The sequence below is a fragment of the Gossypium hirsutum genome, chromosome A10 (genome assembly GCF_007990345.1).
Source record: "Gossypium hirsutum isolate 1008001.06 chromosome A10, Gossypium_hirsutum_v2.1, whole genome shotgun sequence".
NCBI classification, from domain to species: Eukaryota; Viridiplantae; Streptophyta; class Magnoliopsida; order Malvales; family Malvaceae; genus Gossypium; species Gossypium hirsutum.
Window position 1 is genome coordinate 70,974,324 of NC_053433.1, and position 13,548 is coordinate 70,987,871.

The 13,548-nt window shown below is 33.7% G+C and overlaps 1 protein-coding gene across 4 annotated transcripts; it reads right to left on the reverse strand.

Annotated features, from left to right (window-relative positions):
• Window positions 1–5,687: 5,687 nt before the first annotated feature.
• On the reverse strand, window positions 5,688–12,899 carry LOC107897149 (probable sucrose-phosphate synthase 3). Of its 4 annotated transcripts, none has more exons than XM_041079160.1 (13): window positions 12,120–12,899; window positions 10,936–11,168; window positions 10,265–10,328; window positions 9,473–10,171; window positions 8,993–9,127; window positions 8,778–8,909; window positions 8,525–8,701; window positions 8,392–8,445; window positions 8,236–8,298; window positions 7,070–8,005; window positions 6,869–6,996; window positions 6,073–6,377; window positions 5,688–5,846 (listed from the first exon to the last, which is right to left on the reverse strand). In XM_041079160.1, exons 1-12 carry the CDS (start codon window positions 12,393–12,395, stop codon window positions 6,101–6,103), a joined length of 3,174 nt encoding a protein of 1,057 aa, XP_040935094.1. In that variant the 5' UTR covers window positions 12,396–12,899; the 3' UTR covers window positions 5,688–5,846; window positions 6,073–6,100. The 4 variants fall into 4 exon arrangements, with proteins under 4 accessions (XP_040935094.1, XP_016677987.1, XP_016677985.1 ...); XM_016822498.2 differs by having other exon boundaries at window positions 5,688–5,914; XM_016822496.2 differs by lacking the exon at window positions 5,688–5,846 and having other exon boundaries at window positions 5,932–6,377.
• Between the last annotated feature and the right edge of the window lie 649 nt (window positions 12,900–13,548).

The window sequence follows — 13,548 nt, forward strand, 5'->3', positions numbered from 1 at the left end:
TTTATCGAAACTGTATGATTTTAATTTAAAAAGGGCATGTAAAAATGCATAGATTTTCGTGTTTCCAAAATGTTGCAGTTTGCCAAGATGGCCATACCCAATGGACCATGGAGGGATCGAGAGGGCTTAAGTTAAGGATGGGTGATAGTACTAGAAAGAACATATGTTTTCTTCCTACTTATTGGTTAATTTGTCCCCATTTAGTTATCTTTAGTGCATATTTTAACATTTTCAATCAGTAAATTGTATTTTATAACTCAGTGGATCTTAGCCTATTTATCCTTAATTTTGTCATGTTTTGGTACCAATGTCGTTGCATAAGTATTTTCAAATTGCGCCCATAATTGTCGCACACCCAACTACTGTTCGGATAATAACAAAAAAGTGTGCGCTGTCTAGTCTGGAATAACCAACTTGTACGTACAAAGGCAGCATGATTCTAATGAAAGGACACCTGGACTATTTGGGAAGAATATAAATATTCACGTAAAAAGAAAAAAAGTAAGCTTTTTGGGAGAGTATCTTCATCAATATATCTTTTGAAGCTTTTCAACTATGGCAACTTAAGGTCCCTACGGGTGAACTGACATGAAAGGGATGCAGTTCAGCTCCTGAAGAGGAGCCCTGAGTGCGAAACAAGAGGGAGTTGAGAGATCAAGTCAAGATTTTCTAGGAATAGTACTCTCCACTTGTTTCTTTTATATTTCTTTTCTAAACGCTGGTGATTACTTTCTATTTCATGTTTGTACAGAAGTATACATGATTTCTAGGTTAAATGTTATTTTATTTAATCTTTCTTCTATTGTTTAATCTTTTGGTTTGAATGTTTTTAGGATGGAAGTGTTATTGCAATCACTAACACTGGAAAGTGCAACGATAGTTCAAGCTAACAAGCATGACAATGGAAGTTTCTTGAGAATTAGAGGAATTTAATCCACTTGTTCTTAATAGTGTTCCATTGCCATCATTGGAAGATGAGATTAATGTACATGTTTAAGTCTTAGATTAAATATAAAAGTTAAGCTTGGTAAGATCTTCATTGTGATTTAATGCATCAACAATCACCTATCCTTTTATACTTTGTGAGCACTTAGTATTCTGTTGAATATTCACGTTGACGACCCAATTTATCATTATCATATTTTATCTTATTATTTTCAAGTTATTGCTTCGAAAAATACTCTCATAATTTATCTCGTTTCTATCTAATTATTGCACTGACATTGATAGACAAAAGACAACCATCCTCGTTGGATCGAAATCCGTCAGACTCATATCTGTCTACTATACTTGCATCGACAGTGTACACGTGCACATTATTGTTGTGATGTTAAACAGACGATCAATGGTCAATGTGTCTGAATTTCCCATGTTGAGAACTTTGTTTTTGGGGCTGCAAGAGTGTGGTTGGTGCCACATCCAGAGGGATACATTTTTAAGTATTAAATGCATGGTAATATTCAGTCGACAAAGGGTCATACCATTAAGGGTTCCTCAAGCTTGTAACCTGATGATTATATGTTGTGGCATTGAGTCCAAGTATTCGATGGAGGAATGGCCATAAATAAGACTACACCAATGATTGAGATGAGACCAAGTTCAAGTTTATGTCTGATGCACATTGGATGGATCATAACCTTAGGCCTTGATGACCCAAGATGGACTTGAGATTGAATTGTTGACTTAGCACAACAAGGTTACTAAAAGTGTGGCTTCATGTCGATGAGGGCATAGACATAGTAAGTGGGGAAAAGTGTCATGGTTCACAAGTTACTATGCTATCAAGGTTAAACTTTCCCCAAATGATTTTGAGTGAAGTTAAATTACAATAACTTGGAAGTTGGAATTTGTCAGATACTCTGCAGTCCTAAAAAGATATTGTGATGCACATTGGGTAATTGATAAAGTTAGCTCTACAAGTAGATATGTCTTTATTTTAGATGAAGCAACTATTTCTTGGAAGTATTCTAAACATACATGTATTGCTCACTCCATGATGGAATCAAAGTTCATAACTCTTGCAGAGATTCCTTTATAGGGGAAACCTACACCTTCTCTTTCCTTATTATATGATTCACAAGCCGCCATTTTTGTTGCTCAAAACTATGCTTACAGTGGCAGGAAAAGACATATATGAATAAGACATGAATATGTGAGACACTTAATAAAGATTGGAGTACTCGCCATGGATTACGTAAAATCTAAGAAGAACCTAGTTGATCCACTAACCAAAGGGTTATGTAGGCAAATGGTTATTAATCCATCGAGGGGGATGGATTTTAAGCTGACTGGTTTAGGAATTCATGGTGGATACCCAACTTAGTCTTCTAAGTTCAATATGGTTAAACAAAACCATAGAAAGACTCATAGCGTATATCTTTACCTATCCCTATGGCGTACAATGTACATGCATAAAGAGAAGCTCATTGCTCTTAATGAGTTCATAGCCCAAAGTTTGTGTGGTCCTAGTGAGACGGACTTGATGAATTCACCGACGTGTGAGGTTGAGTTTCTTACTCTTAATGAATCCATCTCCTAGAGTTTGGGTGGTTTTATTGAGACGTAGTTGATGAATTCATCAAATTATAAAACTGAGAGGTTGAGCTTATTTAATGCTCTTAATGATTTCATAACCCTGGTCCGAGTTGATCTATATTAACATAGATTTGATGAAATCACCTACATAAGTGTGAAGGATTAGCCACATTCTATGAAAAATGTTGGGCCATTTTTTTAGAGCACTTACCAGCATTCCAAGGTATATTAGCTAAATTGTTGATCTATCGTGGAACTCAATTGGACCTAAGATTAGTTGTGTGTCATGAGTTAACCCCTATCTTAACAAGTTCAAGATTTGTTCACTTGTTAAATAGAAGAATCACTCATTTCACTACGTACTAGTTCAAATCACAAGATACTAGTGCTTAAGCGGCTAATTTCGCTATTGCTCTTCTCACGTTTTACCTTTTCTTATGTTTACAAAATATTTCAATTCTTTTGCATTAGTGGGGAAATGTTGGTAATGCAAAGTCAAAAATATTTTTTTCAAAATATTTTTTGTTGTAGAATATTTTTCGGTTGAGAATACTCTGACTGTTGCAGAATATTTTCTGTTGAGGAAAATCCTCTACTATTTTTGGAAATTGACACTGCTATTTTACCATTTTTCCCATTCTAAAAACAATATAAATAGCAGACTATTCCACTCATTTTTTCACACACACACAAAAAAAAACCCAATTCTTTCTTTTCTCTCCCATTCTTGCTCTCTAAAAATTCTAGTTTTTTATTAGATTACATTAATGCGATATTCTGTATAAGAGATCGGGTTTTAAGTGGAATTGTTTATGACCTCTCCAATCTTTCCTTGGAATTGAACCTAGTGTGGTTTATCGAAATCTTCCAGTTTATTTCCCGACTTTTACAAGAAGAGCAATCCTTTTTAGTTCCATCTTCCTTATTTGGGTGTACGAATTTGGAAGTACTATGTTAACCTTGGGGGTGATAACCTTGAAGAGTGACGTCCATTTCCGATTGTACTGATCAAGTTAAAATTGCTTCTAAGACAATGATTCTTCCACGTCACAATGATTGCTTTGTTTATTTACACTTAGTTTGATTTCCTGTCAGTGTTAACGATTTTGTTTGTAGTAGTATATTTCCAACACCAATAAATCAAAAAATGCTGATATCTAATCTATTGTCATTTTCAAAGAGATTATTAAGACAAAATTAAAGTTGATGTATTGCATTCTTTATATATTAAATCAATCATATAAAACTTTGAGATTTATCTTTTTATTTTATAAAATTATAGTAATTTTCTTGTTTTTAGATTAATGATTCTCACTTATATTTTTTTCAATTAGGACAAAACAAATTATTTCCACTTTAAAAAATTCAAATGCATAAATTTTAATCCTTAAACCTGAAAATTATACTTCCATTTACTCTAACAAATTTTTGTTTAATAATCCCTAGATATAAGTTCTATACTTTTTTTAGTAATTGAAAAATAATATAACCTCAACTATTAAGGATGTTTTATCTTTTAAAATACATTAAAATATGTCATGAGTCTTTGCGTTTTTTATAAATTTGAAATTTAAGTTTTGTATTTTTATTTTTAAAGAGTTATTAATTTACTTTTCAGATTTAAAATTTAGGTCCAATTGTTAAAACATGTAAAATTATTTTGTTAAATTCAGGTTTATTATAACGTTATTTTTTAGTTACGTTACTACCAAGCGAGTACTTTTTTTAAAAAAAATTCAAAATTTCACACTAACCAATTTTATAAAATAAATTTAATAGTGCTAACAATCGAACTTGAATATTAAAATTTAAAAAGTAAAATAACTAAACTTTAATTTACGAAGAGTATAGAAATTTACTACAAATTTAAACCTTTAAAATAAGTTTATAATATTTTTCCAACAATTAAATAAAATAAACACATAAAAAATATTATATCTTCATCATCAATCAAGCAAAATATAACTCAAACTAATTAAATTATATAATAATCTAATCTAAGTTAAATATGTACGAGATCATAAATAAATAAAAAACAGTAAAGGAAAAATATAAATGAAATTCAATAGCAAAACAAATTAAAATAAAGAAAGGTTAAAATAAATAAATAAAAACCAAATTAGTATAAAGTATGGAAGGACCTAATAATAAACTTTACAAATAAAAATAATCTTAAAAAGTAATTATTCACAAAATAAAAATATTCAATTCCTGCACATGAAACATGACGAGAGTGAATTCCAACTTTATTTTATTTTATTTTTTATTATATTTAAGGTTTAAGGCTGAAAAAAGTTCTTAATTTTTTTAAAAAAAAGTAATTAAATTTTTGCTTTCTTTTTTACACAGTACTTAAACTTTTAAAATGCATCAAAAAAAACTTAAAACCTTTTCAAAAAAATTATAAAATATATAGAAATATAAAAAAATATAAAAATTTTATAAATTCGCTAGAAAATTATAAAAAATATAAATTTTGTAAAAAGAATTATAAAAATTATAGTACCAAAAGAATATTTTTCTATAATTTTTATTGATTTTTATTGATTTTTTTATCATTTTTCATTACATGTCACGCTGTGTTTCAACGATGATGACTTTAATTGAAATAAAACACTAGTGGCGTTAATTTTTTATGATTTTTATAAAATTTTACAAATTATTTTCTTATGACTTTTATAAAAAAATTCTAATTTATATTTTTATTAAAATTTAATAATTTTTCTAAAATTTATTATTTATTATATTTTCTTTTTCTAATTTGTAATAAGAGTAAGATTTAATTGTTTTTTGAAAAATTTTGAGATTTTTTTATACATTTTAAAAGTTCAAATATCAAATTGAGTGAAAAAAATAGAAATTTAATTTTTTTTTTGAAGTTTGAAGGCTTTTTTACGCCTTTTAAAAGTTTAAATGTTTAATTGACTGAAAGAAAAAAAAAACAAAACTTAGTTGCTTGTTTTAAAAATGTTTCTTAATAAAAATTGCAGTTACCTTTACTTATTTTCTTTCCTTTGCTTGTGATTAACCAGTTTAATGGGTTGGGCAAAATTTTCTGACATGTTCAAGGATCGAAACATATGATTTCAACCCTTAATCTGCTTTCGGATCCCACTATAATGAATATTTCTGTAGACACCAACATGAAGAAAAAAAAAAGAAAAAAGATTTTAAACATTTTCTTATATGATACATACATTTATCGATACTCATTATCAAAATTTAAATAACAAACCTAGAACCGCATTGACATGATACCATAGGTTATTAATATATGCAAATAACATCACCAATGGTAGTTACAATTTTATCTACATCAAATAGAAGAAATTAGATATCAGTAGTGACCATTGTAGACCCTGTTTGCACAAGTATAAACCTGAAAGACAAAAACCATATGAAACTTATCTAGCTATACTATAAGAAATGGAAAATTACCATTCCTTCACAGCATTCCAAAAAAAAAAAAAAAGAAAAGAAGAAGAAGAAGAAGGAATTTAACAATAATTTTTATTTGGAATATGGAATTTAAACTACCATTTCATGCTCTAAACACCAGCAGCTGTCAGAGGCTTGCTTTAGATAATGCTTTTAAAGCTTCAGAAATCTCTTCTGGCGTTGCTTCACCTTTAATACTGGCAATCAAGGGGCTGTCAGAAGGGACAATGTCATTTCTCAAGTCGGTTGTTCGGAGCAATGCCTCGGAACCCTTTGTCACCACTTCCTTCATGATCAATGTCTTATGAGCCCCAGCTATCAACTCCTCGTAATCGGTGTCTCCGGTTTCGCCAACAATGACAAACATGTTTGCAACATTCAGTCTCCAACGGACAAAAAGGTACCTGGTTATCAGAATGAAATAAGTTATGATCTGATAGGTGATGATAATCAAGTCCTGGTACAGTGATAAGTTAAATGCACATGAAATCAACAATTAATTTGTTGAATTTAATTAATTTTCTCATGCATAAATGTCTTATAAGAAGAGAGCTTCTTACTAGACGAAATGCAACATCTCGATATCAATTGTCTTGAAGTTGACATACAATCATTTTACATGTTACAGATATGTCCATCTTCACCTTTGATTTTCTCAAAAGAATGACCTTTAGAGCATTTAAACCTATGATACGTGGACCTTGGACTTGAGTGTGAGTGTCAAATATGAGTATGGGTATGTCACAGACATTGGTATGTTCTTCCATGTATTTCGAGGGTGTCAAACATATGTACCTTAATAAGAGAAATAAACAGTTGGGCAAGCATAGATTTAAACACCAAGGGTGTTTCAATTCCTGTCCAAGAATCAAGGTTCATCTTAATACAACTCTACCTGAGTGCCTGAGCTCGAGATGCAAGGAGAGGAACAACTTGCATTCTAGTTGAGTTCCTGCAATACATCGGATGACAACGGAGACCTCGCATCCTGAGCTTCTGCCTCAAATCATCAACTTTCTTGGCCTGTAAAAGCAGCCACCATAAAATTCAAATAAAAAATGCTATTAGTTCTTATGTTACCAATAGGGATATATACCTTACTCAGCTCCTTTACAAAGTATGCAACACAGTGGGCATTGCTCGATTTCGCATCTTCCTCGGCACACGGAGATTTTTGTTCACCTTCAGGGTTCATCAACTTCCAAATTGTCTTCTTTAGACCCTCATAGCCCCAATGAAAGGCAATATGAGAGGCATAATCAGGATCAGCAAAAAGCTTTCCATCTTCTGCTGTGTAAGTTCCAGGGTAATACACTTCACTGCCACTGCCACAGATCAGAGCATCAAACTCATTTACTTGAATCTTTGCTGATTTCAAGAACTCCATTGTTTCCGAGACTGGCATAGCAGTCGATATAGCAAAACCTGTGAATTTTGCATTTTGAGTGTCCAGCCGAACAGCCTTAAATATGTCTTGTATAAGTTGAGCCATTTTCTTCTCAGGTAACCCATTGCTGTCATAGCAGTCAAGTATTAAAACAACCAATCTATGCCGCCTCCTCAAAATCGGATACTTGCTTGGCACATTTTCAAGCTTTACTCCTTCATATTCTTTTGAGTTTGTTTCTGGCTTTTTTATCTTGCTTAGGACTCGTTTTACTTGGTCTTGCACATCAGGCTCACCAGAAGATGAAGCTACAGGGTCGAGAGATCCAGTTAGAGAAGCTTTATCATCAACTGAAAGCCTAAGGGACATGTCATGCACGTCTTTAAGTGAGTCATTTAAAGATGACACTTCAGCAGAGATTTCATCCCCCGGTGTATCTGTTTTCCACTGAGGATGTCTCATTCGACAAGCTGCCACCTTTGTCAAGTAGGTACGGCAGTGTTCTGGCCATGAGTATAGATGTATGTTCTTCCAACCATTCCTTCTGCAGTCATGCCATAAGTTTTTCTCCGATACCAACTTCAGCAGGGCATCAGCAATTGCTTGCTGATCATGGGGATCCACAAGAAGGCCATTATTTAGTGCCTAAAATTCATTGAAGAAAAGGAAATATTAAGACTTGGAATTATTATACAATTTTGTATAAGAAACGTCTATAGACAATTGGAATATTCTGAATTTTAACATTTTCAACAGTCTCTATGATGTTTTGTGTCCATTGTGCTCAACCTTCCTGGTGAAAGTTTATACTTGAAAACTTGGGAAGTCCCACCAGGCAATATCTTACGATTGAGAGAGACATTCATTGTTCTTACCCGCTGGATGTCAACTGGTCCACCATTTTTGGTTGCCACCATTGGCAGGCCATGAGCTGCTGCCTGAATTATATAAAGAAAATAGAGATCAAGATTCTATGTCGTGGAACTTAATAAAGATGGAATCAAAATAAACCTCAACCAAAAGAAACCAACCTCTATCAACGTAAGTCCAAAAGGCTCAACCAGAGCAGGATTTATGAAAACTCCCTGAGTAATTACATCCAGTTGGTTAATTTAAAAACAAAAGCACATGAACTAGCTTCAACAATTATGCACTCTAATTAACCTTCGTTTTTGCTGCAAGTCGATAAATATCAGGAACATCAGTCTGTTTGTGATGCTTTGGATAGGCAACTAGTCCATAGAGGTCATACTTATCAATGAGTTTCAATACTGTTATGAGGACACTAGCATTCCCACCAGTCATTTCATCAATATCATCCCTGTTCCCCATTATAAGTGTCTGCACAAAAAAAAAAATCAGTATTAGTAGTCTTTCTACCACTCTGTAAATCAAAATTGTCGCACAAATAACTTACAAGATTAGCAAGCTCTCGTAAAGGACGACATTCTCCAAAGGCTTTCAAAAGAGTGGTAATGTTCTTCTTTGGATCAGGTCTAGATAAGGCCAAGATCATTGGCTTGTGGGGATTTGTAAGAAACCTCATTACCTGCCAAACATAATAGGAAGAATCGATAACAGATATCTCAGGATTTCTCAACCAAGAGTGAATAACATAGCTGACCTACTTACTTCTGACCATATTGTTGGAATTGCTTTTGGAGATGACCCATCAGTACCTCCAATAACTGTGGGAAGTTCTCCATCAACCTCAGAGGCATCTTCTTGAACTACAACACTGCTGAAGTCCATGCCAGGAGGAATAACCTGCATATAAATTGTACTTCAAAGCCAAAAGAAGAGGTGCAAACAAAATGATTCATAGTCTTTTCAAACTTTTTAGAAAATGTGAATTCATTGCAGTAGCCCCTAGTTAATCAGATCCTTAGGTTAGGTTGCTTAAAACATCAAGTTCCATGTGGAGTTAACAAGACGTTTCAGCACAGGAGGAATGAAGCACATGGATTATGTTTCAGAGTGAGGAACACGGACAAATACACTTCTTTCTTCTCTTTTCACATTACCCCTAAAACCCATGTCAAGAAAGCAGTTATCAATACAACAACTTGAAATAGGGGAAAAGACAGAGCAAAAGGGGAGAAATATTCTTACCACCATCCTTGGCATATACCGACCATGACAGTTTACCCCTCGTCTAGCACGGGCACGTAAAATTTTTTCGAGCTTGACATCAAACCCATCATAAAACCCCCACTGCTCTTCAATCTCTTGCTGGGTACTAGTGATAACTAGTTCTGCAACATCAAGGGAAAGTTCTTCTGCTTCAATTCTTCTCATAATCTTGTACATCGAATTGATGTCTTCCTTTGATTGTCGTCCTTGTTTAAGCAGCTGCTCAAGTTTGTTTCTCCCAAGAGAGTGTCCTGTTAAAACCATGGGGACATTTAAAGCACCTGAGAGAAGAGCAGCACTGTCCCCTGCATCAGCATAATGACCATGGATAACATATGGCCACACAGGTTGGCCTCCACCAACTTGTTCACCGAGAACTTTTGACATGTTAAGAATGTGAGCCAGAGCACCATCTACAAATTCCTGAATATATGGCCATAATAATTCTTTATGAAGGTACTTATCACGCGGACCAAAAGGGATCCTTATAATGTATGCCCCACTGCTCTCTCCAACATCATTTCCATCTGCATCTTCACTAGCAGTTGTTAGCATTTCTGTAGGCTCGCCATAGCTCCAATCAACTTCAGGTGATAAGACTTGTCGAGTAAAAAGATCTACTCTATACACTCCCGGCATCTTAGCAAGAGCCCTAGAAAGCTCTACCACATATTTGACCTGAGGATCATTTTATCTTTCATGAAAACAGAAAATAATTGGAGGCCAAAATATGAGAAATATATATATATCGTTTAGTAATACAACATTTACCTGTCCACCAGTGTCAGAATCTCGACCAAGCTCCATGTTTTCTCCTCGGACCAAACCATGCAAACTGGTTTACAGAAAATAAATGAAACTGTGCTTCAATTGAACTGTTAATGGAGAATTCCTTATAGAATTTCTGAAGTTACTTTTCCATTATAATGCACGGAAGTCATGCCACTTGGAGTAAAATCATGATGGTAACTTTCAGGGATGTTCGTGTCACTTTACATTCTTTTTTTAATTCTATGGACAATGAAATGAAGAAATTCAAGAACTACATACATAAAAATTTTCCGTTAATGAAAGATGTAAATCATTGGGAAGATGAAAAATACACATGTAAGTTGAAAAGATTTTTGCCATCTCTTCCAATAACAAATCATTGGTTTAACTGAAAAACTAAATAGAGTAGATAAGTCCTTTGTCTTCATCTCGGTTCAATGGATGTTCTCAACTAGAGGATGGGGTTAACCATTTTAAATTGCAATGGCTATCATTAGGCAAGTAAGCACTTCCTTTCTCTTCTAAAGTTTTAAACGAAATACGACACCAAAAATGGTTTTATCAAACTGTACATTGAATCCATGGACAAAAACTAACTTATAAAGTAGGCTTAAGATGGACAAATCTAAGATGAACTCAAGATTGATGTATACTAGGAGGGAAAATGATACCTGATAAGGATAATGTAAAGTTTTTTTTCCTTCTTGTCATCTGACCACAGTTCCAAGCTGGAAGCGTTAATATGGAAAGTTACCCTTGGGGTCTCAGCATGTATCAACTCGCTCACAGTGTCTCCCTTCTCTCCTTCTGACAGGTCTTCGGCCAAGTCCTCAGTGGCATCCTTGCGCACTAGTTCACGTTCCCACCTCCGCTTTGCCAATCTTTGCAGTTCTTCCCATTCCAACTATTTACATAACAAGATTGAGATTTGAGTCCTCTACATTGTTTCATTTTCAGTAAGTAAAAGCTTATTTCAGGTTTCTTGGCTCTCAAAATATATTATTTTACTTAAAAGGGGAAATGTCAGACCTTAGAACTATTCTAGCAAAACTCTCATTTAGTCGAATTAAACAGGAAGAAGCACTTACAGAATTGTCCATTTTACAGAGTTAACTACCTTCAACAAGGAATTTCTTCAAACACAAGGTACCATATAGTAAAATGAGCAGATATAAATATTCAAGCTGTTAACCGGACTGGATAATCGAGAAAGACAACCTAACTAGTCCTCACATACGTACATGGACATCCAAAGACACGTGCCTATACAATTATACACGTATTCATTACTAATATTTTTCATGGTTTCTTGCTAACTTCAGTCAGGCTTATCATACATACTTGTAGATTTAAGCTGCATTAAAAGGAATCAAGGGCTATTCAGCCTGATCAACAAAGTACCGAATCTAGATTAATCATAAACGCATAAGGAAAAAAGTAAAAATAAAAGAAGAGCCAATACAATTTAAGAATGCCAATTGCTCAAAATGATTCATAATTTTCCTCTCTTTACCAAAGGGTGTAATTGCAGTCACCTACTTCTTGTGGAAAAGGCCTAAAAGAGCCTACTAACTTTTAACATCCATCCACATAAGGTCAAATAAGTATGCTTATTATACATGTACTTTTTCCTTCACATGAATCACTAAGGTCAGGTACTTTTTACTACAAACAGAATACATGTAACATGTCCTTGGAAATTTGCATTTTAAAACTAAGAAATGGAAGCCATAATTTCAACAGCTTTTCATGGTGATGTGTGTATACACACACACACATACATATACATATATGTGTGTACATGTAAATGAAAAAGAATAGAAAGGTAACAATGATAGAAGGATAGAGGAGGGACCTGCTTCTTTTTACGGGTAAGGTGCCAAATGCGCCAGCACATGTTCTCGAGCCTGGAACTACGTTCTCTGGCATTCCGGGTGGCGACAACCTTGATCCATGTCCTATGTAGATCGGTTTCATCAACACCTGTCACCACCTCTTCAACAAAGTACTTTGTGGGATTAAAATGACCTCTTTCTCTCAAATCCACCGTTGGCTTTTGTTCCTCGATAGCTGCTGCTCCACTATCCAATATTGCCTCCAAGTACCCATTTATCCACTCGTTCCCTGCCATTCTTTTTCCTTCACTTTCTCCCAGAAAACAAAGCCAGTTCTACAGCTTTCTTGGCCTAAGAAAGCATCCTGATTTTTCAATATCAAAGCAATTCTGTGAAAAAAACTTATCAACACAACATAAGGCTGCCTTGTGTTTCGGGCTTCAGGTACAAGGGAAGTGTTTTTATGTTTTTTCACTTAGAACTCAAAAACAAAGTATGAATACAAAATTGTTGAATTTGAAAATAGAAACAAAACAATAATGATAGGAAAAGAAAAAGAAATATACAGGGGAGTGTCTTGGTGTCTACATTGAATTAATAATAAAAACGTTAAAAGAACTCGGGAAGAAAGTTTTGAAAAAAAAAAGGTTTGAAAAAGGTAGAATTCGTTTAGGGTGGAAAGAGTCCTGGAAGAGAAGGAAAGGCATTAATAAACAAAGAGAAAGTGAAGGGAGAACAACTTAATGAGAGAAGCGAAGAGAAAGGGAGAGAGGTCCATGCAAAAAGGAACACATGGCTACAGAATGGTGGGTTAACCAGATGACGACACGTTTACATAAAATAAAAAAATTGCATGTAAAGCTTTAGTTTCACACAGTTCGGATATGGAATGCAAGGTGTGGGTGTGGATTTGGGTGTATTTGTTTTCCTTTCTTCACCTTTCCATGGATTGTCCGCTTCTCGTTCCTGTTTTTCCTTTTAAAACTCCACAGATTTGGGTGTTTGTGTTTTTATTAAATAACTGATTAGTAGATAAATTTATATTTTGATCATTTAATTTTAAAAAATTATAAATTAATCATTAAATGTTGTGAAATAATAAAAAAAGAATAAATTACAATGTGATAGAAGAAAGAGTGTAGAGAGAATATAGAAGAGAGAGTGTATCTTCTTTTTATATATATAGTTTTCATGAGTACATGAGCCCCATATATATAGGGGTTAAAAGTAACTCTCTAATTATTATAGGGCATGTAAAATGTTATGACCTTTTATCTCTCATATTAATGGGATATAGAAAAAGTTTTATAACTTATGGAGTTGATAATGACATCCACATAAATATTTCATAACACTCCCCCTTGGATGTTTATTATCTAATTATACCTCGTTAAAACCTTACTAAGAAAAACTCAGTAGGACAAAAACTTAGTGAAGGAAAAAGAGTAC

What these genes read in the sequence shown, in the direction of transcription:
- LOC107897149 (XM_041079160.1), bottom strand. Translation starts at nt 12,395, where the DNA reads ATGGCAGGGAACGAGTGGATAAATGGGTACTTGGAGGCAATATTGGAT. An exon ending in TACGAGAGCTTGCTAATCTT is followed by an intron (nt 8,702 to 8,777) that starts GTAAGTTATTTG and finishes TTTTTTGTGCAG; the next exon opens with ACACTTATAATGGGGAACAG. An exon ending in GACTTGCAGCAAAAACGAAG is followed by an intron (nt 8,446 to 8,524) that starts GTTAATTAGAGT and finishes GTAATTACTCAG; the next exon opens with GGAGTTTTCATAAATCCTGC.